At 35.8% G+C, this 24,934-nt stretch overlaps 4 protein-coding genes across 13 annotated transcripts; 3 read left to right on the top strand and 1 right to left on the bottom strand.

Moving 5' to 3' along the window:
• The first annotated feature begins 5,345 nt into the window (after positions 1 to 5,345).
• On the top strand, positions 5,346 to 11,015 carry LOC122291198 (TLC domain-containing protein 4-B-like). 3 transcript variants are annotated; one of them, XM_043098836.1, is made up of 9 exons: positions 5,346 to 5,515; positions 6,105 to 6,253; positions 6,391 to 6,479; positions 6,587 to 6,725; positions 8,130 to 8,204; positions 8,522 to 8,643; positions 8,727 to 8,802; positions 9,852 to 9,911; positions 10,564 to 11,015. In XM_043098836.1, the coding sequence occupies exons 2-9, from the start codon at positions 6,134 to 6,136 to the stop codon at positions 10,699 to 10,701; spliced, it is 819 nt and encodes a 272-aa protein (XP_042954770.1). In that variant the 5' UTR covers positions 5,346 to 5,515; positions 6,105 to 6,133; the 3' UTR covers positions 10,702 to 11,015. The 3 variants fall into 3 exon arrangements, with proteins under 3 accessions (XP_042954770.1, XP_042954771.1, XP_042954772.1); XM_043098837.1 differs by lacking the exon at positions 5,346 to 5,515 and adding an exon at positions 5,522 to 5,728; XM_043098838.1 differs by lacking the exon at positions 5,346 to 5,515 and adding an exon at positions 5,735 to 5,873.
• Positions 11,016 to 13,057: 2,042 nt separating this feature from the next.
• LOC122293007 lies at positions 13,058 to 18,449 on the top strand. Of its 2 annotated transcripts, none has more exons than XM_043101609.1 (6): positions 13,058 to 13,230; positions 13,346 to 13,377; positions 14,979 to 15,170; positions 16,657 to 16,707; positions 18,072 to 18,139; positions 18,238 to 18,449. In XM_043101609.1, the coding sequence occupies exons 1-6, from the start codon at positions 13,073 to 13,075 to the stop codon at positions 18,325 to 18,327; spliced, it is 591 nt and encodes a 196-aa protein (XP_042957543.1). In that variant the 5' UTR covers positions 13,058 to 13,072; the 3' UTR covers positions 18,328 to 18,449. The 2 variants fall into 2 exon arrangements, with proteins under 2 accessions (XP_042957543.1, XP_042957545.1); XM_043101611.1 differs by having other exon boundaries at positions 18,058 to 18,139; positions 18,238 to 18,256.
• Positions 18,450 to 18,916: 467 nt separating this feature from the next.
• Positions 18,917 to 21,184, bottom strand: LOC122293006. 6 transcript variants are annotated; one of them, XM_043101604.1, is made up of 5 exons: positions 20,867 to 21,184; positions 19,755 to 19,827; positions 19,483 to 19,670; positions 19,306 to 19,378; positions 18,917 to 19,204 (listed from the first exon to the last, which is right to left on the bottom strand). In XM_043101604.1, exons 1-5 carry the CDS (start codon positions 21,014 to 21,016, stop codon positions 19,047 to 19,049), a joined length of 642 nt encoding a protein of 213 aa, XP_042957538.1. In that variant the 5' UTR covers positions 21,017 to 21,184; the 3' UTR covers positions 18,917 to 19,046. The 6 variants fall into 6 exon arrangements, with proteins under 6 accessions (XP_042957538.1, XP_042957540.1, XP_042957537.1 ...); XM_043101606.1 differs by having other exon boundaries at positions 19,483 to 19,661; positions 20,867 to 21,183; XM_043101603.1 differs by having other exon boundaries at positions 19,755 to 19,830; positions 20,867 to 21,178.
• A 160-nt stretch (positions 21,185 to 21,344) lies between these two features.
• LOC122293005 (cytochrome b561 and DOMON domain-containing protein At3g07570) lies at positions 21,345 to 23,740 on the top strand. Of its 2 annotated transcripts, none has more exons than XM_043101602.1 (5): positions 21,345 to 21,808; positions 21,945 to 22,266; positions 22,381 to 22,792; positions 22,969 to 23,255; positions 23,358 to 23,740. In XM_043101602.1, exons 2-5 carry the CDS (start codon positions 22,081 to 22,083, stop codon positions 23,586 to 23,588), a joined length of 1,116 nt encoding a protein of 371 aa, XP_042957536.1. In that variant the 5' UTR covers positions 21,345 to 21,808; positions 21,945 to 22,080; the 3' UTR covers positions 23,589 to 23,740. The 2 variants fall into 2 exon arrangements, with proteins under 2 accessions (XP_042957536.1, XP_042957535.1); XM_043101601.1 differs by having other exon boundaries at positions 21,345 to 21,944; positions 22,166 to 22,266.
• Positions 23,741 to 24,934: the final 1,194 nt, after the last annotated feature.

Raw genomic sequence — 24,934 nt, 5'->3', positions numbered from 1 at the left:
TTTATAAGAAACGCGGAGATCGAGGTAAGTTAACTTTTAACTTACTAGCAGTCTACTGTGTATGTGTGCTAAGTAAAGGAACTATAGTGTATGTATGTATGTTATCATATATGTCATGCCATGCCAAGTTATCACGTAATTATCTATTATACAGAATTTATTCTGTCATCAATTTTTATCTGTTACATAATATATTCTGTCATGTATTACTGTACATTACAAGTATGTCATGTTAAATATGTTGTCTATTATATGTTATGCCATGTTACGAAATGTTTCTATCTCAAGTTGGTCATGTATTTCAAGTTATGTTACGTCAGGGCTTCAATCCTTTAGTTTTCTAGTCACGTTTCATCTTGAGTACATTCAATTTGTGTAGAATACATGGGGCCACAACAACTGTGGAGTATGTATTTAACAGTATTGTGATGTGTAGAATACATGGGGTCACAACAACTGTGGAGTATGTATTTACACGTAGAATACATGGGGCCACAACAACTGTGGAGTATGTATTTTTCATGTTAAGTCAAGTTTGCGTAGAATACATGGGGCCACAACAACTGTGGAGTATGTATTTTTCATGTTAAGTCAAGTTTAAGTAGAATACATGGGGCCACAACAACTGTGGAGTATGTATTTTTCATGTTAAGTCAAGTTTGCGTAGAATACATGGGGCCACAACAACTGTGGAGTATGTATTTACACGTAGAATACATGGGGCCACAACAACTGTGGAGTATGTATTTTTCATGTTAATTCAAGTTTCAGAATAAGTTCATACTAAGTCAAGTTCAGTTTATGTTTCAATTTAAGTTATGTCAATTATGCTTTAATTATTTATGAATTTGATTATACATTTATGCTTTTACTGTCATCCATGCATCATTAGCATGTGTGGAAGTTTTTTGTTAACTTGCTGAGATTTGAAATCAAATCTCACTGTGGTAGTCCCAACTACTATTCCCCTCGAATGGTAGATCTTGTTACAGGACCTGAGGGAGGATCAGGAGCTGACCAACTAGACACAGTCGATTGAACGACGGTGCGTCGTTAATGTTAATATAGTAGTTAAATTACTACTTGTACGATGGAGTTGCATCTCCAGTACTTTTGGATCATAACTATTTTGGACTAGTGTTGTGATTTTAGTTGTTCAATAGGTTTTTATGTATGGAGTATGTTTTAAGCATTTGGGATATTTTCAATTTGGTGCATAGTATTACTAAAAAAAAAAAAATTATCCACTGCGAATATTGCATATTGTTAGATGCATGTTAGGAACATTGCATCTTATATGTCATGAACGGGGGCAGGTAACCTTGTGTTGCATGTCTCGACGTTTCAAATTTCCGTTCGATCCCAAATGGAATTTGGGGGCGTCACACTTTATGTGGTGGACATATATCGTACGCATTGTTACCGTCACATATGACTCATTTAACGCCTTGATCGTGATGGACAGCGAGCGACACACGGGTTATCCCATCAATGGTATAACCCTCTATCTCGTTATTTATGTTTATATTAGTTGATTGATTGGACTGTAAACTGTGTAGTTAGTACTTGTGAAATTCGCTGCGTAGTTGTGAAGTGAAATGTAGTTGTGAAGTGTTGGGCTTGACTGTGTAGTATTGTGGACTATGCTATGAGTATGAGCGTAAGATGGATACCGTAGTTATGATGCGGCATGAAATGTGAAAGGAGTAGACGTGGAGCGTACTCTATGTAGTGCAGTGACGCACCTTGTGACGTGCACTGTAGTGATGTGTGGCATAGAATGAAGAGAATACATGTGGCGTGTGCTATGTGTCGTGTAACGACGCACCGTGCAATATGCATCGTGATAATAAGTAATGTAGCGAAGGGAGTACGCATGGTCCGTACTCCATGTCATGTAGCGATGCACCGTGAGACGTCTATCGTAGTGATGTGTGTTGTAGTATAGATGGAAGGTGCTATGTCGTGATACACCAGATGGCGTGTCACAAAGTAGCTGAAAAGTGTGGAGTATATAGTGTAGTGTCAAGAACTGTGTAACAGTATTTCGAAGCAGTGGTAATGTGGCCTGTAGTCCAAGTGTCACCTTGTGGTTGACTTGTGACTAAGAGTATATGGAAATGGTGAAATGATATCAGAGAGTGCAGCGGAAGCATGATTGGCGTTGTGCCGTAACTTGGAAGTTGTCTCGAGCCACGTGATGTGACAGAGGTGCATTTTGGATGTAGTAATCTCCTATCAAGTGTTGGGATGAACTTCTAGAGGATCGGGAAATAGGAAGAGTCCTATTGTAGCAAGTTGGTATCAGAGTATGAAACTTGTTTATACAAGCATGCGTTCATTGGAATTATAAGTTGCTTTTAGGTGATAAAAGGGATAGGGTACATTTGCCTCTAGCAAGACACGTGTGCCAGACAGGTTCACCATATATAATGTGGTAATATGTCCTTAACATGGTTACATGGTATTTTAGCCCCAGAGTTGGCTTGAGTTCATGTAGCATGTTTGGATGGGAATGAGGATTTAGTATGGGCTAAGATGCATGAAGGTAGTGACGAGTATATCATCTAAGGTTGGAACGTATGATACTGTCGATCGGAATCATGCGTTGGAATGTGGAAATAGAAGAATGAGACATAAGTTTTAGTGTCTTAACCCTAAGGTGAATCACAGATGTTCACTTTAAGGAATAAGATCTCGAAGATTTTAGCATAGTTCTTTAAAGAATAACCTAATGATGGATGGAGAGTATTCTAAGCGAGGCATAGTTCTATGTTTAGTATAGTGGCTTATGAATTAGATAGATGATGACACGAGGTTATGTGTATACATGTAGGTTGTCATCTAACATGCACATGAATGGACTATATGGAATGAGTATGGTATGAAGTTCAAATAAATATTGCGTTCATACTCTTCTAAAGTTTTCTTATATAAACGAAGAAGAAAATGAAATCTTTTATCTAAAAAGAAAACGAAACTTTTCTCCACGAAGAACCGCTTTACAAAAAAGAAAATGAAACTTAAGTTTTCAAGTATAAGTATGTAGAGGCTCTCTTTGGCAGCCCCTTTTCATGCACCCAAAGTATGTATGTGTATGCATATGGTTGGATGCTATATGTGGTACGTATTGTATGTATGTTCACGAAACGAAACGAAATGAAATCTTAAAAGATGCAAGAACAGACGTTTTTAAAATGAAAAGAAAGAAAACTGTTTTTTCTAAAATGACTTTTTAGAAGAGATAAATTTCTTTTAAAACAACTTTTATGAAAATAAAGAAAACTATATCTTTTAAAAATGACTTTTATGAACTGTAAGAACTGAAGAACCGTAAGAATTGTAAAGGACTGAATAGACTGAAAAGGAATAAAAGGATTGAAAAAGAATGAACGGACTAAATGGATTATGTATAAAAATATGTAACAACCACGTGAATGAAATGGAAAAGGTACCAAATAGACTGGATTGGGTAGATTGCAATGCCAGGTAAGTAGTACTGGTAGTGCACCCAGTGCTTCACCCTGACTGAATGGATTCCTAACCCGTGGCCATAAGCGAAATCAAATCCAAAAGACTGCTAACCCCAGCACACAGAACATAACAATGTGCTACAATGACCAATAAAAGTGATAAGAAATAAAGAATGCATGTTAAGAAAGAATGCGTGTATGTATTAAAAGATGTATGTATGAATGTATGTAAAAAAAGAAATAATGCATGAATGTATGTAAAAAGATGTATGCATGAAAAGACTTTTTAAGAAATAAAGTCAGCGATATGTGGGGAACTGTTTTTAAGAAAATAAAGCACACTTTTAAAGAAAAATCTCACATTGCAACATTTTTAAAACGAACTAAATAACCATGCATGATAAGTACGATATGTATGTATGGAATGAGGAATGCATGCCTTTAAACCTATGTTATTATATTTTAATTATATGAAGTAATGCGTACGAGTCATCGACTTATTTTAGTTCTTATATGTGCTCTCTCAGGGACAAGATGAATATGACAGGTTAGGACAAGCACAGTCTAAAAGGAAGAGTACGAAGGTCTAGGCAAGATATTTTGTACGAGAAACTTTAATTGTAAAATTTAATATTTTTTCTTGTAATATTTTAATTAAAAAATGAATTTTATTCATAACATTGAGTCTTTTGTATCTTAGTATGAAAGGAAAATAAATTTAAAAGGAACTATAATTCCCGTTAATTTTTATTAAAATTATTTTGAAAATGACCCACCACAAGGACGGACGTTACACTCTCTTAGACGACCATCATCATTAGGGGGATTAAAGAACTGACTGTGAACAGTTAAAGAATCGTCGGAGTCGATACAGCCAATTTTTCTCCTCCATATCGACCGGTTACCATCGGTTGCTCTACCATTTTTTCTCTCGTCAATCGGCGTCGATTTTGCTAAAAAATCGCTTGAAGGGATCAGTTTTCACTCCTAATTTTAGACACAAAGAAGAGAAGAAAACCTTAAAAATAAAGAGATTTTATAAAAGTAAATTCAACTGAAACATTTAATGTAATATGTTAAATTATAAATATATTTTTATTATAAAATAAATATAATGTATCATATAAAATTACGTCAATTTATAAATTTATTTTTATAAAATTGAAGATTCAAAACTTCTCTATTTATAATGAAAAATGACATTTACAATCATGTAATGCGTAAGTGCCGCATACTTATTTAAAAAACAAGTATAAAATTTATATAAAAATAATAATTTTTTAATAATAAATTCTCCTATTTAATATATATATATTATGTTTAGAGAATAGTAACTGTATCTAAATTTATTCTTTACAAATTTTTGGATTTATATACTCGGAATGTTTCAACGAGTCTCTCATGGGAGGGGGTGGCGGCCCAGCTGGCCTGGGTACACATTCCCCGCCAGTATGATCTCTCCAAGCTTTTAGTCCCCGCTCTCATTATAAATCAACACACCAGCACCCCCCATGTATGTATATATATATATATATATATATAACGTTCTAATTTTATTTTTATTATATTATATTAATACGATATTGTTAGTCAATTCTTTAATCAATTTTTATTAATTAATGTTACATCATTAATAATAAGCGATATGAATTTATAAAATTTAACATTGTATCATAAAATGAATGGATTTCTTCTCTTTCTTTCAGAGCCATTTATTCCTTTTCGCCACCGCTGCTAAAAAAAATTATTTGTTTTTAATTTTTTATTTAATAATTAAAGAAATATTTTTTAATGATATTATAATTTTTTTTTAAATATTTAATAGCGGTAAAAAAATATATTCAAAAAAATGTGAAAAAAAAAATTTTTCTTTTTACAGTAACGGTGGAAACTGGGAGCGGTGGCCTTGGCATGATCCTATTTTTCTTGTGTCCATTTCCCGTCTCTTCTAGCACTCTGGCAAACGCGTATCACTGTTCTTCTTACGTTTCCATTCTCCTTCGATCCTATTCAACGACTCTGCAGCATATCTGATTATCGAGGTAAAGAACCCCAGTCAATTGCTTCGGCTCCCTTACCCTCTTGCTATGATAATCCCAAGTGATGATTTTGGGACAGTTTTTTTTTTTTGGTGGCCATTCTCTTCGTTTGATTGCCTGCCTCCTAAGAACCCCTGATTGTCAAGGAGAGAGAAGACCGACGGAAGAAGAAGGAAGTATTTTTCTGCCTGCTGCGCGCGTCCATTATTGAACTGGGTAGCAACATTCACGTGGGCTGGAGTTAAATTCACGCGTCTTTCACCTTTCTAATAGTTTGGCTGTTTTTTAATGCTTTGCTGATTCTTCTCTACGTCTGTTCTCCCCCTGGCTGTTTTCTAATGGATTACTGATTCTTCTCTACGTCTGTTCTCCCTACTATTATTTTATTTCATTTTGTTCCTCATGGATGAAGTTCTTTGATTCTTATTGAATTCCCAGAGTTGTTTTTATATTGGCCTTTCCTTTTCTTCTTCTTTTTTTTTTTTTCAATTTATATCTTCTTTCTGAATATTACGTTACAATGGGATTCTTTCAGTTATCTTTGAACATTGCTATTCCGTTTTACATTCAACATATCACGTGTTTGGCGCAGTTTCGTATCAGCCGTTTCAACGAAGCAATATGGTCGAATTTCCTTTTACTCTGCCCCATGATTTTCTGTCCAGTGCCGGCTATGTTAGTCAGATCAAAGGATATCACTGGGTGGCGTCTGTCGTTTCTGGGATCGTAGTCTGCATAACTGTAAGTGTGCATGTAAAAATTAGTACCACCAAGTTATATCTCGAGGCATCTTGTATACGAGAATATATTTCTGTAGACATCAGTGAAAATCTGTAGCCTTGTAGGCTTATTTAATTGGTCCCTTCTTCGTGTTGAAGGTTTACAAATTAACAGGTATTATTAGCCTCCTATGCTTCAAGGGATATGGAAAACTAAGCAGTGCGCAAAAAGTTGAATGGAAAAACCGGTGAAATTATTCTACATATTAAATCCTGTTTTGGCATTCACAATTTTTGTCCACAACAGGTTTTCGGTTTCTTCGTGGGCATAAATATTACAGCTTTTGTTATGCAGGGGATTCTCGACATTCCATGCTCTTGTAGTGGCGTTTGTTTCTCTCTACCTCCTATTGTTATCAGATACTTTCGCTGAGAACTCTCATGGTGACTTAATAGTTAGTAGGACATCTACCTTATCAGATACGTTATTGGGGGTAAGATGACACTGAAAGAAGCATCATTTGGTTTTCTTGGCATGATTTCTCACCTCCGAAGTAATAATTCAACTTATATCATGTCCAACTAAATAAATATGAACTTATCAATATGGTGGTGCTTCATCTATCTACCAATACTTCTATCTAATTCTAATTGAATGGGATGTCAAAAACATTGTATTTTAGCTGTACTTTTTCCACTTTTTTATTACATTTATCAACATAAGAGAAGTTGAAAGATCATATCAAAAGAATTGCGAGCTGAAATAATATGGAGTTATGTAATCAAAGTCTAAATAATTGTTAATTTGTATTAATAATAAAATTCTTCAAACTGGGTTGCTTATGCTTATAACGATTAGTCAATAGCTTTAGAAAAAAATAGAGATGGTTTAATTAAAACTATGGCTTTACTTATAAAAGAAAATAAAAATATAACTCTACTTCTCTCGCTCCCCAAATCAATTTTCTTAGTCCAAATCATTTTAAAAATTGGAATTTGAAGTTTTAAAGTTCATGTTCAGGAAAAGTACATGAAAGTGATGGTCTATGTTCAAAGGCTGTCTACATGCTGAGCCAAAAACACAAAACTCTCAATCAGAAAATGGATGAAAATAGTTGCAATAGAGATTTATATTTTCAACCATTGAAAAGGACTTATGGACAGGCACAATTCAAAGTAATGGATTTAAGATTGTGTGTTTTAGGTGCCCATTCCTAGGATGTACTTTCAGTTCTTTTAAGCTAGCAATAAAGGGGAGAAGAACAAGAAGATGAATAATCACTCATAGAGATGTCAAAGATGTTTTGATGCCGTAACAAGTCGAGGATGTAAAGTGAAGGATGGCAGTGGATCCATATTCTTTAACACAATGGAGTTTTTCAAACTAAATGGAAGTTGAAATGTAAAATTTCCATTATCATAAACAATTATAGGCTTTGGGATGATTCTGCTTCCAAGTTATCATTTATTCAGGCGGATTGATAGTGGCATGCCATCATAGATTTTACTTCGTAGGTCTGAGGCAGAAGAGATCAGTCTTTGCTTTAGGGAGCTTACTAGGGTTCCCTCTTGGGGAGTGCAAATTGGTGAAAGCTTGAGACTTCAATGGTAAAGACAATGTGGCTTCCGTTTTTTTTGTTGGGGATTTCAGATGTATCCAGTTGGCAAGGGCATAATGACTCTTGTGATTTGGATACCTTTTACATTGGCTTTATTTATGCAGCAGTTAAATGTCTCTATAAAAATTTAGAAGAATAAGGACAGGATCATGTCTAGAGCAATTAACTTGACAATGTTGTTGGGCAATGTGATAGAGTAACATAATTATAATATTCTTCTGAATTTTCCTTGAATGCAGTTCACTTATTCTTGGTCCTTTTTGTTTATACTTTATACAGTTCTCCATTGGCTATTTTCTATCAGACTTGGGAATGATTCTACGGCACTTTCCAGCTCTGGGTGGTCTGGAGTATGTAAGTGCTGAAAAACATTTGCTTGAGACTATTAAATAATAGTATAATGTCTTGTGTGAGTTTATCTTTTAAGAACTTGCTTTTCAACTTTAAATAAGCTTACTTGGTGTCCAAATTTAATCTGTCCATTCAAGATAGAAAAAGTGAAAATTTTGTTTTATGCATCAATGGGATATAGTTATGGTTGTTTCAATAAGTTTGTTAAACTTGGTACTCTTTTCGTTTCAGGTCAAGTTGAAATAAACCAGCTGAGACTGAGTCTAAAAGTTTGTGTGTACTAGTTTACCAATTGCATCGATTTCATTTATTCCTATCAGGTTTTACACCATGGGTTATCGATGTTTTCAATCTTTCTCGCCCTCATAAGTGGTCAAGCGCAGTTTTACACACTAATGGTTCTCTTCTCTGAGAGCACTACTCCTTTCGTAAATCTGAGATGGTAAAGTTAGCGTTAGAGTTTTTCTTAATTTTAAGGTTGCTGGTTGTCAACTTTGGCTTATTTCTATTTATGTGTACTTTCAGGTATTTGGATATTGCTGGTCAGAAGGACTCCAATCTTTACATTCATAATGGCGTTGCATTGTTCCTGGGGTGGTTGGTATGATCCTTTATGGTCATGGCCTTGGCTCTTTTCAGTTGTGGACCAAAGTTTTGTGTCTGCTAGGTTTTATGATGGATAAAAGCAGTGTTCATTGGCTATGATGAATGTTCTGGTTGGGTTTAATTCAGGCAAAACTGCATAACTCAAAGGCAGTTGTTTATCAAAATAATTTGGAAAAAAATGACATGCAGATACAAACTTCATGGAACTCTTATTTTTTTATTCTTGGCATCTTTTACATTGAATTGTTAGGGAAGCTTTTAACAGTTGCAAGGCTTCTATGGTAGCCCACATAAGGCCTAGTTTGGATGGTGAGATGAGATGAGAAGATCAGTGAATAGTAGTGAAATGGTTTGAGTTGAGATGTTTTATGGGGTTTTGGAAAATGAGAGATAAAAAGGTTAAATAAAAATATTATAAAGTTAAAATATTGTTAGAATATAATTTTTTAATATTATTTTTGTTTTGAGATTTGAAAATTTTGAATTTTTTTTTTTTGTATGGAAGTTTAGAAAAGTTGTAATCATTAGGTAATGATTAGATGAAAAAGTTAAAAATTTGAAATTGAAAAAGTTCATATTTGTGGTGTTTGGATATTAAGATAAGATGAGATGAGAGAAGAGGCTTTTGCTATCCAAATCAGGCCTAAATGTTGATAGCGGATCTTGTTGGAGCACAGAATTCATTTTGTATTCCTCAGCTGTTCTCTTGTTTCCATGAGCTTATTTTGAAAAAAGTACCATCTTATGGTAAATTGTTGTATCATCTTATATAATGTGCTATGAAGAGGATAAGCTCACCTATGTTATCCTCATAGAACGTTTCAAGCTACTTATTAGTGCAAGAGCAGTGATCTTTTAGACCTTTGGCATATTTAGTGCTGGTATACGTGCATGTATGAACACATCATCAACTCACCTGTATGCTGAGAGATAGAAGGGGAAGGGGGGATTGGACCACTTATCTTTTACAAGTTAAAGTAATTGAGCCCAAAAACGATTTCCTTCTTTTTTAATACTTATTACTTTTCCTTTTGTTGCCTTCAGGTTGCAAGGATTCTTTTGTTCATCTTCTTTATTTCGCACATGTTCATCCATTTTGATCAGGTTAGTGGATGCTTTATGGTTTTCCCTATAAATGAGCCTTGATAATGAGAGCTCTCATATACAAGCTTTCATTTACATTACTGAAGCATAATGTGGATCTTTTGGGTTCTTTGGTTTCCCCTGCCAAGTACGGCAGAGATTGCACAGATATAGATGGTCAGTGCATACTATTCCTTCCAAGAAGTGTAGTAAACTATGTTGCACAGGATAGGCATGAATAACACAATATGTCTAAACAAGGGTTTTCCCTATCTTTTGATCATAATAAGCAAAATCAGCCATTCAAGCATTCCGCTCTTTCTTGATTGGCAGTCGCCAAAAATAAAATTGCAAATGGTTGACCATATTCCTCTCTCCTTGTCTGCCCTTCCCCCCACCACTTACACATTCAACAAGAAAACGATGACCATATATTTCTCTTGTTTTGTTTCCATGACCAATATATTCCTCCTATGATCTAGCATCATTTTCTTCCAAAAGCGAGAAGAGTGAGCTTTTTCGAATTTATAGTTGGCATGACCAATATTGCAAGCATGTTTTCGATCGCCAAGCTTGAATAATAATATCTCTCTTTTGGATGTTTGACTCGTTACTGGCTTTCCCTATCTATCAAGTATGGTGTTTCAGTTGAAGTTCTTTTATTTTATTCCAGGTCAAGAAAGTTTTTCCCTTAGGCTTCTACAGCTTGCTTGTGGTGCCTCCAGTGTTGGCAACGATGAACTTGTATTGGTTTTGGAAGATCTCCAAGGGTTTGATTAGAACTCTTTCCAAAGCAAGACACAGTCAATGAGCAGGCGATTTGCCTTAATGTGCCTACATAAATGTCTACTTTTTTGCTCTATCCAATGATTGGAATTAGATGCTCTCTCTCTCTCTCTCTCTCTCTCTCTCTCTCTCTCTCTCTCTCTCTCTCTCTCTCTCTCTCTCTCTCTCTCTCTCTCTCTCTCTCTCTCTCTCTCTCTCTCTCTCTCTCTCTCTCTGTGTATATATATAATCCAAATTTAGTTGTGAATTGAATTAGTTAAAAGAAAGCGAATTCAAAGATGAATGTTTGTTTATGACATTTGATAATATCTATCAGTGCACAAAATTGTAGGAGTCTCAGTTTGTTTGTTTTTTTAACTGGGGCATGTTTGTTTTTTGATTTAGAGAAGTGTTGTACACCGTCATTTTTGTCGTCATCATCCTTGCACCATTCTCTAACGAGGCAATAAATGATTAGAAAATTATTTATTATTTCATTACTCATTATCCAATCATTGAATGTCACGTAAGAGAATGATAAGGGAACGAGGATTATAAGGGCCATCAGAAAATGCATATTTGAATCAAGTGAAACGCTTCTAAACGGTCCGGCTGATTTTAGTAGAATAACAGCCTCTCGCTCCCTTGCTGCCACGTCACAAATGACACTAAATCTACAATACACTCATTCACATGGTATAACACTGAAAAAGTAGTCCATCCCTTCCTGCAAGAGAAAACCTTTTGTTGCGAGAACGCCTAGAAGAGAAAACCAAGCAGCGACAACTGGGGTACTGGTCTTCTTCTAGTCTTCTTCTCCAAGGACAACCATTTCATTAATAGCAAAAACAAGTTTTTCTCATCTCCATCTTCTTCTTCCTCTTCTTCGAAATCTAGAATTAGAAAAAGCAACAGCTCCAACGTTATCCTCTTTAAACAGTTAAACGTTCTACCGAAAATAATTTTGAAAAATAAAATGGATCATTTCGGGAGGAAAGGTTGTAAACTTTTGAAAAAAAATGTTTGAAAAGATAACAAACCTAAACTCTCAGATCGAAACCAACCATCAAATTGTGATATGTGGACAAATATAACTTGCATATTAATTAATAAAAGGGTAAAGAAATTGAGAACAAAAGTAACAGAAGTGAAAACAACAATCCTCTATTTTTCAGTTTCTTAGCATCATCTCAGTTCCACCGCCATACAATAGAATCCACAATAGTCCCTCCACATTAATCCCGATTTTGGAAGCCACTGCACACACAAATGCACACACATAGAGAGAACCTTCGTGAACCCACCCCCAAAGCTCCACCGTGCGCAACCACCACTTGCCAAAAAAATTAAATCGCTACACGGAGACAACCGAGAAGGGGTGGGGGGGGGGGGGGGGGGGGGGGTTTCCTGCTTACGGGAAGGGTGGGGGTTTTGTGTCTTCCAATCGGGGTGGGGTGGGGTTTCGTTCGCGTGGGGTAAGGGGAAGGGGGTGCTGCGAAGGGAAGACGGCTGAAGGGGTGGGGTGGGTGGGGGTTTCGTTGGCACAGGGGATGCAAGGAGGGTTGGGGGAGGTCTGTTTCATAGAAGGGCAGAAGAAGTCTGAAGGGGCACTGAGACGATAGATTTCTTTTTGTAAAATTCGGTGTAGTAAAGGTTCACATTAATTATAGTGGAAGTCTTACGTGTCTAAATACTAGTGGGTGGCTGTTATATGCGGAAGGTCAGCCCGACTGGCTAGAAGGAATTCTCTTGAATAAAAAAGAGTTGAAACCTAAACCTTTCCCATCTGGGTTTTCTATAGACATATTGACACTTGAATCCTTGGCCTTGAAATGGTGTTGCTTGAAATGCCACGTGAAATGATATTTCTCACCTTTTGTATTGGAAATATATTATATAAATAACCTTTTATTAAAAAATAATTTCTCACTTTCGCTTCATAAATCTATGAAATTCATTTACGTTCGATTAATGGAACAGTTTATCTTAAGAAAATAAATTTCCATTAAATAAAATAATTATCCATTTTAATATTGAAATGCATCAACATCTCTAATTGGATAACATAATTAATTAAGTAATGAAAAATGATATTTATAGTCATGGTTATGCAAGCGTTGCGTAGTCTCTTTAAAAAAAGTAAATTAATATGAAACTTACATGAAAAAAAAAATTAACTTTTTAATCGTGGATTTCGTTCATTTTCAAAGAGATTGTGTAATATTTGTATATTTTACAACTATATATAACATTACTCTTAAGTAATTATCCCGATCGGACTCATTGATGGGCTCTAAAACAACAACATTGATCCGATCCGACTCGATATTGGCCCAATCAACCTTTCCATATTTGATGGACGATCCACCCGTGACCCGACCCATCCGTGAAATAAAAAAAAAAAATATGCCGACGCGATGACCTGTGCGCGTGCATCTCTCTCTCCGTCTCTTCGGCCTAACCTTTCCGAGTTCGCACTGATCGTAGAGAGAGAGAGAGAGATGCTGGAAAACCCTACACCAACTCTACAAGCAGCAGATACAACCATCAAGCGCTATGCTCCTCCTAATCAAAGGTTCCTACGATTTTAATTATTAGCATAAAACTGATTTTTCAATTTAAGATCTTTCTCTTAAATTGATTAGTTTTTGTTTGTACATTTATTTATGTGAAAAATATTCCGATTGCAGGAATCGTCCTCAGAACAGGCGCAAGTCGGCAGGTCATCCTTTTCTATTCCTCTTTTTGTATTCCCAATTTTGTCGCTTCTTTACTCAAAAAATTCTTATCGCTTCTTCTTCTTCTTCTTTTTTCTTTTAATTTTTATGGCATATGGTGATAACTTTTATGATGGCTCATTCATCGGGGTTAGGAAGCAGCATATTATGAAACCTAATGATCATAGAATACCCATTTCTTAGATTTGTAACTAAAATTCAACCATCATTAACAATTCCTACTTTGTGTAGTAATGTGCATATCATGCTTTTGTTTTTCCAATCTGCATATGTCTAGTTTCCTTTTATTTATGAATTTATCTGCTTCGTCTACGAGTTACAGTTCGCATTTTGTATTTGGGAACCTCCAGGCGTCCCGCTATATAATGATAATATGCATGTTTTAGAAGAATTACATTTATTTCAATGCCTTCTCTTTCTAAATATTTTATGCAATGAATGACCTCCGGGTCTGATCTAGGACTTGGATATAGTGTATTACTATTATCAGTGTAGGCATGCTACGGAGATTTTATATTTAGCTCAATTATTATTATTTTTTTGATTGGTAAACAAAATTTTATTGATCATGAGAATAAGGGAACAATTATTATCTTCGCCTCCTTCTTTGTGGATCTGTTGGCATTGGGTTGTGATGTCCAGTCTCTGCATATGGTTTGATGGCGATGATAAAGATTATTAGGATCTTTGGTTATAGTTTTTTTTGCATGTTATATCATCCCCTTCTATGCTATCTGACAAGTTGCCTTTGGTGACCCTTTAGGTATCATATTCTTCTTAACCTTGTCGAGGATTTAGTCTTATAGGGTAATTAGGAGTTTCTCCACACAATTCCTTCCATGAAATTGAACACATTTTTGGCATCCAATTTTGGCAGTGTTCTACATAGATCTGGTAGTGGTACATTATTTTAATTTGAAAATTATTTCAAAACCTAATTATTTCATGGCTTGCTTGGTCTCCACATGGAAATTGAATAGACTCATCCCAATTTGAAGGTACAAACCTATCAACCTGACTTAAGCCATTGGAAACAACTAACAAGGGTGGCACTATTTATTCTTCTTCTTTGTTGTTTTTTATTGGATACTTAATAAGAGCCACCACAGAAGCAAATAGCGCAGACTGTTTGCATGATTTGGCAAACTGCACCATTTCAAGTTTTTAATAAACAAATATGGTCATCTTCATTCAAAACGAGACTTTATGAGACAGTAAACATGGCCTTGTCTCTTATTATTTTTGTTGTTAAATCTTATTCTGATTATTTAATTCAGGTTATTGAAAAATTCTTTTGGTATAATTCTCAATAGGGAAACTAACTTTAGATATATGGAATTGGTACAATGCTCTATTAGTGTGTTTTTCGTTCAACTCTCTTCTTCACCAAGAAGTCGGGAAATTTATGTGTGAAGTAGTGAAGCTGTGATCTCAATGAAATTCTGTATGCATTGTTAATATATTTTTATGTTAGAGGGTGGCTTATGAGATGGGACATCTATTGCTGCATTCTGTTTGGAAGCTCAATTTGCACATCTGCTGACACAAACTTTTGTATTTGATTCAATTGCATTAAATTTTTTAGATCGGTTTGAAAGACCAAGCAATCTTTACGGAAATGATTTAGAGAAGAATCAAGTTGCCGTTTCAAGAAATTTCTCTACCATTGATCATGGGGATTCGGTGAGCGGCAATCTTCTGAATGAAACCCCTCGTTCGGGATTAATAACTTTAGAAGGGTGCTGTAGCAGTGAAGCTTCTCGACTCTTGAATGAACGTATGTCATTACAACAGTCTCTAAAAAGGATTATTTTGTGTTAATTGATTATTTGTATGTGATCTCTTGTTTCCTATTTAAAAGAACTTTATGACTGTACAGTCCCTGTAGTCTACCCTAAGATGACGTTATCGGCCTTTGGGCCTACGACATTTTTACCTCCCATAAGTGTGTATAAGAATTTTTTTCATTCACTTGAAATGCAGACGATCCAAAATCATTTTGGTGCATAACGTGGGTTGTTTTGGTCATTTCACATGGCAACCCAATCCTTTGGAAAAACAATGACTAAATCATTCCAATGTTTTACAAAATGCTCCAGATCCTATTTGTATGGGCTGGTTGGTGAGTCATAGGATAAGATGAAATCCCGTTAGATGTGAGTTAATTTCCAAGCAAGAAGTTGAAGTGTTCCCAAAATAAACTCCCAGTCACCAATATGATGCATTGTAGGGTTGCAAACAAGCAGAGGCATGTCGGGATTGTCTTGCTCAAGCTTCACCTATTAGGATTATATGAGCTTGAGCTTAAATCAAGTTTCTTTTGAGCTATAAAACCACTTGAATTTGCTTGACATAAACTTGTTGAGCTCAAAGGCAGCTTAGCAAGCCCATCAATTTTTCAAAAAATTTTGGTGATACCCACTTAATGAATAAAGGTCTTGCAATAATGACTTGCATATGGCACAAAAGCATAGGGAATCCACTATTATTGCTGGCCTTTCATGTGATATGCCATATGATGAGGATAACAGTAGGTGGTGTATGAGATCCCACATTACTTGGGAAGGAGAAGTTCTTGCTCTTTATAAGGTTCCAATGGGGCTCCAATTGTATCATTGACTAGTCTTTTTAGAGTATAGGCCATGTGGTTTGGGTCTTCCATTGGAACGTTACATCTCATCTAAGCATAGGGAATCCACGATTGTGAGCTTAAGCTAGCTGAGCTTTTTCAAGCTTGGCTTGTTTATTTTAGCCTTAGAATCAGGCCTTCGTTTTTTTTTTTAATTTTTTTTTTTTTTTGTTGGAATTTTTGTGTTTGATGAGTTCATTTCACCCCTCAGCGCAAACTTGTGGTGTATTCTTCGCTTCTTTAAGAGATACGTATTTACATTATGATGGTTTAGATTGGGAGGTGATCTCACCTCATCTTATCTCATCATACAACTTTCTCAAATTCCCACACAAAGTATAAGAAATAATTTAAATTTTTCTAATCCTAATTCAACTTTTTCAAATTCCAAAACAATAATAACAATATTTTATTTAACTTTTATCTTTCATCTAAAACTATCTCATCTCATCTCCCAATCCAAACCAGGAAATCTCTTGGGTGTTAGATGTAAAAATTGGCATGGAGATTTTACCCAGTTAACGCTTGGTGCGAGAGAGAAGCTTAAACTATTTTTCTTCAGTGGTTTGTGTGTAACTGTTTTGAAATCATCTGATATCTTGTATATCCATTATTCATGTATCTTTAAATGCAGGTTGGGCAGCTGCATTGCATCACTATAATAATCCATCAACAGATTTATCTGGTGAGTCGACCAACTTCTACCATTTTCTTGTGCACTCTATTTTGATGGAACCTCGATTTAACTTGAGAAAATTTGAGTTGCTAGAATTAGTTCATCATTGCGTAGAGTTTAAAGTAACACACAATTATTTATATTTAAGAGGACTGATTGGCTGTTTTCAATCACCGTTTTTTACATATCAAAAATGTTTTCTATCATCAATTTATACACAGAATTTCTTAGGTTTGCTTTACATTTCTTATTGGCCACCCACCTTTCAAGAAAAGGGTTAGAAGTGTAATCGATCTATGATGATTAGGCTATGAGCTAACCCACCCGTGGGTAGCCCAAGTGGTAAGTGTGAACTTGTGTGCATGTGCCCCATGTGACAGGTTCTATTTCCCCTGGGATCAAACTGCGATTTAAGTGGGAGGCCATGGCGGTGGGCTGCTTTGCTAGTCTCCTCGGGGGTTTAGGTTCCATGGGTGAGTCCTAAGGGGTCTGCCATGGGGTGGTTCCCCCTTCATTAAAAAAAAAAAAAAAAAAAAAAAAAAAAAAAAAAAAAAAAAAAAAAAAAAAAAAAAAGCCTATGAGCTTAAATTCAATTTTAATATAGACTCATGGATTTTGGCGGAGTCTAGTTAATTCAGCATAGTTCCAAAACCTAATGATGTTTAATCTCTTACCATGTTGTGACATTTGGGTGTTGGGGCTGTGAAACCTTTGGACAAATGAAGGTTGAGTGGGGACTGCTAAAGATATAATTCTGAGTAACTTTTAAATTTTAGGTAAAATGGACTGAAAGCCGAACTCTGGAGCGAATTGAGATAAGTAATTGAACATGGCCAAGGATGAAGAGATTTTTGGTTGCTTGAAGCTTACACACGCTGCAGAAATTAGGCCTAATTGTAAGCTATTACGGAGGCTTGCATTTTGTTGCCTCACTCACCAAATGTTTTTTCAGCTCAACTGATACCAACCTCCTTGCCAAATGTATGCTTTCGATTTCAATATCTCGTGGACTTGAACTGATATTCACCACCTCATTTTCAAGCTGGTTTAAAGGCCTTTTATTGTAACTTTTAGTGGATTTGAAAAAGAAGCTTGAAAAAGTTGCCTACATTGGAACTGGCTAAATGATAGATGCATGGTACTGACTTGTTAATTGTCTGTACAGTCATCCATTCCTTCCGATATCCTTGTTACACATACTTTTATAATACCTATAAAAAAAAATGGGGTTAACAAGTTGGGATAAGGCCATAATCTCATTAAAAAAATTCACATATAAAAAATTAAGAGTTGTTTAATCCAACCATGACTGCATTGTTTTTTGTGAATATACTAGAGGGTTTATTTACGTTTTTGAAGTTTTCATCTGTCAGAGAGACCAGTTATGTACTCGGGAAGTGCTTTATCCGCATCGGGTGGTCAATTTAGACTTCCACATCAGGTGAATAAGAAAGTCCGCTCTGATCATCTCCCCCCCCCCCCCCTCTCTCTCTCTCTCTCTCTCTCTCTCTCTCTCATATTTTGCATTGCTTATCTCAGATAATGGCTCCACCTTCCGGTTCACAGATGGACTTCTTGGGTGAACTTCGCCGTGCTATGCGCAATGCAAATGCCAATTTGGGCAATTAACACTCCTGATACATGGATCTGCATTTGTAGATTACTTTCGTAACTCAATTTCAGTATTATCTTATGGCCAAAAAACAAAAATCAGTACCACCCTCTTATCCTCTTGTTTGTGTTCATCAAAACTACGTAAGAAACTTTGTAGGCCCGTACGTGATTATGGGAAAAAGCATGTTCACCATCACACAATTAAGCATATGCTACTCATATAGGCCATATAAGTTATGCTTGTGTATCCATAAAAAAAGAGCCTGCTCTCTCTCTCTCTCTCTCTCTCTCTCTCTCTCTCTCTCTCTCTATATATATATATATATATATATATATATATGCACGTGTGTGTGTGTGTAGACACAGAGGTAACCTAGATATAATGTGTATGGGTGTTTGTGGAACATGTTTCTACGATGAACGCTGACTTGGGAAGTGTGGACCGGAGATTAGCTAAGCGACGAATGAATGTGACCATGAATCGTTCAGACACGAAAATCCCCTTCTTCAGGATATACTTCCTTACAACGTGAGTCTGAATAAAGCCATCAAGCCACCAGGAGCCACAAAACACTAAAGCCATTGAGCCACAAGGAACCCAAAAGAAAGCAAGTCACAAGTATCAATTATGTGATTTGATATGTACGAACAATTGTGTGTACCTTAAAAGTTCAATTACAAAAGGTGATTAACTTACATCTTTTTGGAATGAATATATGAAAATTGGAAGCAATTTATTGATCTTTCCACACAGGAATGATTCCTTGGGCTGCCAAACGTTTTTCAACCCAAAAGACAACGTGGTTCGCTGTAATTTTCTTCTCATCAATGAGAAAGGGCTCAACTGTGCTTGCTTCCGAGCCATAGGATGACAGAGAAAACCCTTTTGGACCTGCATATTTTCCCAAAGCAGAGGGTAGTTGATGGTGGGTATTCGAATGTAAAATTGGATAACACTTGGCATTCCTTTAGTTTTTCATGGAGAAGAAGTACCTGTGAGGACTCCACTAGGGAAGAATGCCCAAAAGTAATAAGGCTTGCCCTCCTTTAGAAAGGAACCTTCCAACTGACAGTTTGAAGCAAACCCAACAAACATGAAGTTGGACACTCATGGCTAGGGAACTAAGTGTATTTTTTTTTTTTTGCTAACTACAAAGGTACAAATCTTACCCTGTTGTCATGGAAAGATAGTTCAAGTTCAGAAATATCATCTTGAGCTTCGAATATGGCTTTCAGTGAAGGGATGACATCTTCCTCCATCATCTGAGGAAGAGGCTTGACCGGAGCTTTTGCTGGAGGTTTGGCCTTTGCTGGAGCTTGTTTTGGGGCTGTCTTCACCTCCTTTGTTTCTGCAGTCACTAGCAAAGTAAATATGTAGCTTTATTTAGCCCATATATGTAACTTGGCTTAAACCGTTGATCCAAAACGCTGTTACAATTTACCTGTAGAAGTAGATGATTCTTGCAGAGTAGAGCAGGCGATGATGTCTTTGTGATAGGTTACAAATTTACATACCTTCTGCTCCAAAAAAATAAAGATAAGTTTCAAAACTTAAACAAACCTCCATACATTTTGTCAACCACAAATTTATATATGTTTTAAGGAGAAGAAGGCATTGGAAACGAAGATGAATCTGGATTCCTGTTTTAGGTAAAAATGTTTAGACTTTCCCATTGTAGTGAGAGCACCCGCATGGATAAATGTTTGACTTTCCTATTATAGTGACATGAAGCCAGATTAGCAAGCCAAATGTGCCTAATTCTAGATAAGTTAAGGTTGAGGCTACCGGGTAAAAGTCCGAGTTCAAGCTAGCATGGAAAATCCTTCCCTTGCAACAGGCTAAGTTTGGACAAGGATTTCATCTGAGCTTTACAGAAAGCTTTGCTTGACTCAACCCCTACAGATTGAGAGTCTTGCATACCAGACCAAGCTAATGAAACTATTATATTCCAAGACCCCACGTTTGAACTATTCAGGGGTTATCACGTTAATTATCTATATTTCCTCTAGTCTCCCCTGTACTTTTTGAGAGAGAATCAGAGCCTAGATAACATTTTAGCATCCATCAGAATCGTGTGTACCAGTTCTAGAGTTGCCGTGAAGCTCTGTAGTGTTGTGTCTTCAAATGTAATCATGAGAGATGTGCCTATAATGGAGGCTGTGCAGTTTTCTGCACCCTGAATGACAATCGGCAGGCCTATAGCTAACTCTTGAAGGCAGTTGCAGCCTTGAACGACATAAGTAACACTTGAGATATATGAAGATGATCAATTGGTGGTGAGTAGCTACTTCTACTCCTTGTGTCGTTTGGGCTATTCTTTGTCCCCTTCCTCTAACCCCTATAGTTTTGATTTCCATCAGTGAAAAACTATGTATATTGATGAGGAGATTGTATCGAGTATTTGGAGTTCCCGGTTGGAAGTATAGCACAAGTTACAGAACCTTCTTCCAAGAGATTTTAGGTGTTTAGCTCTAAATCTAATGGGTGATGAGTTGGAAGAACATTAATGTTGATTACAATTCTGAAAAAAATGGTGTTATAGGAGATACATACCAAAGGGAGGGTGGATAACGAGGTAGGCTTGGCATTTTGCATGAAACATGAGGAGGAGGAAGAAGAAGAAGAACATGAAGACGAAGATGGAAAGCTTGAAACCCCAATTGCTCCTCCTCCTCCTCTTCCCAGCATCATTGCCATTTGCATTTTCTTGGAGAGAGAGAGAGAGAGAGAGAGATGATGATATATATCCTAGCTCCAAAACTATTTTTCCTTCTCCTTTTCTTTTTTTCTCTATCTAGTAACCAATCAATTTTTTTCCTTGCTTTGCAAGTGTCTTCATCTGAAAGGAGAAGAAACCTGTTGTAATGCTGAACATACAATAGAAGAGAGTGTGCTGAAAGAGGGTCATAGGAGGAAAGGATCGATGTTTGTGATCCACATAGTGTTTGGGGCAATATGTGCCACTGATTTTTTATTTTTTTCTTTCTTTTCTTTTGTTGAGTAAATAAATATCGAATATATAGCGTCCAGAAATACAGTAATAATTTTTTGTCTGTGTATGTATCTTGCAGGGGACTTTCAACCATATATATAAATGCCACGCTACCAATCAAACTCGTGAGTCACAGGTTTTGTCTTTATCTATTGCATTCATGGCTTTTTTTCTGCTAAATTCTTTGTGCAGTTCCTTCCGTGGACCAAGAACATTTCAGGCTTCAGCCTTTTGGTGATGTAACTGGTCCAAGGGCCCAAGGCCCATTGTTGTGAGATCTCGGGATAGAGATTGAGGGCACACATGGAGAGCGTAGATATGATAAAATTTGATTTGTAAGATAATTATTTATGAGTTCGCATTAGCGGTATGAAGTTTGAGGATGTTTGGCAACTGGAGTCAAGGGGAATTTTTATCCATTAAATTGAGGTTTGATGCTGGATTGCTGACACCTGCTGGCATCAGCATGCACAGAGCAATCCAATTCTAAAATGTTCAGCCAGGTAGGAACTCACCTACTCCTTTTACTAATAAAATTGGTGCAATATTGTAAGCAGGTTGATGCCAAACGTGCCATGTTAGTTAGCACTTCCCACGTCAATCATTTTTCATTAAGGCAACATTTTCAACTTCTTCCAGGTAATCAACTTCTTTGATGATGATGATCAACCACTACTTTGCTCGTTCTGAACTGTTTGTACGAAAATTTCTTTGTATATGTCTGTCAAGATCGATAGAGAGAGAAACAGAGTGAGAGAGAGAAAGGTATCAGAGAATGAAGGCATCTTTGCTTTTCATCATCTTCTTGATCGCCTTAGACATCTATGGCTTATCATCATCCCTTGTGAATTCACAAACAGAATCCTGCAGCTCAAACATAAACCTCAATGGTTCGGTGTCTTTCAACACTACTTCCCTCCATTGTCTCTCTGTTTGGGATTCTCAAGGTTTCATCCTCAGAGTAAGTACTAGTACTCATCTTAATTTCATCAATATCACCAATTTCAGCTGCTGCTAACATAATTCTAATTAATAAATGCAATTCATCTCTGCATGGACGGACAAAACTGTACAGTATTCGCAGACAGCATCTAACCTATGGAGCTTCGTTCTTTCGGCTCCAGACACAACCTCTTACATAGCCATGGGGTTCTCGACCAACGGCGCCATGGTTGGATCCAGTGCAATCGTGGGTTGGGTCTCGTCGGACGGTGCCGGAGTGGTTAAGCAATATCATCTGGGTGGAACTTCGCCGAGGCTTGTGGTGCCTGATCAGGGCAACTTAAAGGTTGTCAGCAACTCAACCGCTATCATCTCCCAATCCTTGCGTCTGTACATGGCCTTCCAGTTGGAAACCGATAACGATCAGCAGCCGCAGTCTCGGCAGCTGTACTCGGTCGGACGGACAGGAGTGTTTCCCTCGGCGCCGAACTATGTCTTGTCCGAGCACCAAGTGAAGGTCTCCACGTCCATAAACTATGTAACAGGTAAGCAGAACATGATGATCAGCCATTTGAATACTTTAACTGTTGAACAATTTGATACACGTACGATTCCAAGAACAAAAACGGGGTAGGTAGGTAGTTTAATCTGTCGTGAGTTACATCACAGAAACAAGATTTGAACACCATTGTTTATGTTTGTTTTGTCATAAACATTACAGGTCAAAGCACTTCATCGGGAGGCCCATATGTAAAGCTAAGGAGGAGCCATGGAGTACTGAATATGATAGGATGGGGCATTCTGATGATAATTGGAGCAATAGTTGCTCGTTACTTTAAGCAAAAAGACCCAACTTGGTTCTATCTTCATACCTCAATTCAATTACTCGGATTTGTGCTTGGAATTATAGGAATAGTGTGTGGATTCATCTTGAAAAATCGTCTTAATGCCCATGTCAGTACCCATAAGGGTATTGGGATCTTCATTCTTGTTCTTGGCTGCCTCCAGGTCCGTCGTTTTACTTTTGTTAATACTTTTATGTTTTTGGTAGTTGGAGTAGGTGACATTAGTGTCATGACATAACCATTGCGTTGACGTGATTACACACAGGTAATGGCCTTTTTGGCTCGACCAAACAAGGAGGCAAAACTACGCAAGTACTGGAATTGGTATCATCAGAACGTGGGGAGAATTCTAATTATTTTCACAATTGCAAACATCTTCTATGGGATCCATTTAGGTGGAGAAGGAAGGGGTTGGAGTGCTGGCTATGGAGTTGTTCTTTGTGTCTTGTTCATCACTATTGTTGTTCTTGAGTTAAGAAGTTGGATTAGGAAGTAAAATCCATTGTTGGGTCGTACATGGTAGATTATGAGTTTGTTTAGAGTTATGGTAGGAGTTTTAAAAAGTGCTTAAATATCTTTAAAAGTTTTTTAATGAAAATATTAGATTGTTTAAATATTACAGATTAAATCACTTTTAATCTTACATAAGTTATAAAGTACTTTGAGGAAAAGTATTGTGTTTTTTTGAATAACGTAGAACGTAATTTGAATTTTAAAAATATTATTAATGGACGTAAATATTCATATGATTTTAAGATAATTACAACTTTTAAATTTTCAAGGATATGATGATCATAATCTTTAAAAATTTAAATAATTGTCATTTTTATCTCAGAAAACAATTCTTTTTTAATTTGTTTCTAAACAAACATAACATGTTTAAAAGTTCTTTAAACATATGATTACCAAAAAATAAATACATTTTTAATAATATAAGTTATTACTTAATAATAAGTTAAGCTATATTTATAAGTTAATAAGTTATAAGCTCTAAAGTTAGAAGTTATATTTCCTACCGTAATTCCAAACATACACCGAGGGTAATCACACTAGCTATTAACCACCACCCCCCAAAACAAAAAATCATTATTCCAATCTTCTTGTTTCTTTAATTATTATTATTATTATTTGATAATATAATGACATTATTTGATATTATTTTCTCTAGACAATAACATAAAGATAAAGTTTTATTTAAATGAATTCATTTAAAAAATTGTCATGAATATTATTTGCATCTTGATCAAAAAAGAAAAATGTCAAAGTTTTCACAATCAAACCCATTGTTATCCATAATCAGAATTTGTTTTACATTTTGCAAAAATAAAATATATGCAATAAAGTACATTGTAACCAAATGTTAGTATTTTTTAATAAATAGTTTTTTGTAACATCTTTTTTAATGTCTTATAATGGTCGATTTTTGTAATTCATTTAATCATTAAGATTGTCATGTTTCAGTGGATTAATTAGTCATTTGAGTAATCTTTAAATTGTTTACTTTTTTTTCTTTTACCATATTAAAAAACCGTCCCGTTCATCTCACGAGGGAAAACGCATGCATGTCATCTGTTTTTTTTAAAAAACAGTAATGTTAAATACAATAATGAGGGGCATAAGTATCGTATAATTATTTTAAAAATAAATAAAATTTATTATTAAAAAATTAATTTTTTTACGTGAATCTCATATTTATTGATTTTAAAGAAATTATACAATACTTATGTATTTCATTACTGCAAATATTATATCTATAAAAAAATATAAAATTCTGGTACAGTTTTAACATTGAGTTGTGCAACTGCTGCATGAATTGTGCAACATATTTATTTATAATCATAA

This window comes from Carya illinoinensis, chromosome 13 (assembly GCF_018687715.1).
Source record: "Carya illinoinensis cultivar Pawnee chromosome 13, C.illinoinensisPawnee_v1, whole genome shotgun sequence".
In the NCBI taxonomy this organism is placed as follows: Eukaryota; Viridiplantae; Streptophyta; class Magnoliopsida; order Fagales; family Juglandaceae; genus Carya; species Carya illinoinensis.
The sequence above is the reverse complement of the archived record's forward strand: the minus strand, read 5'-3'. Positions and strand labels throughout refer to the sequence as shown.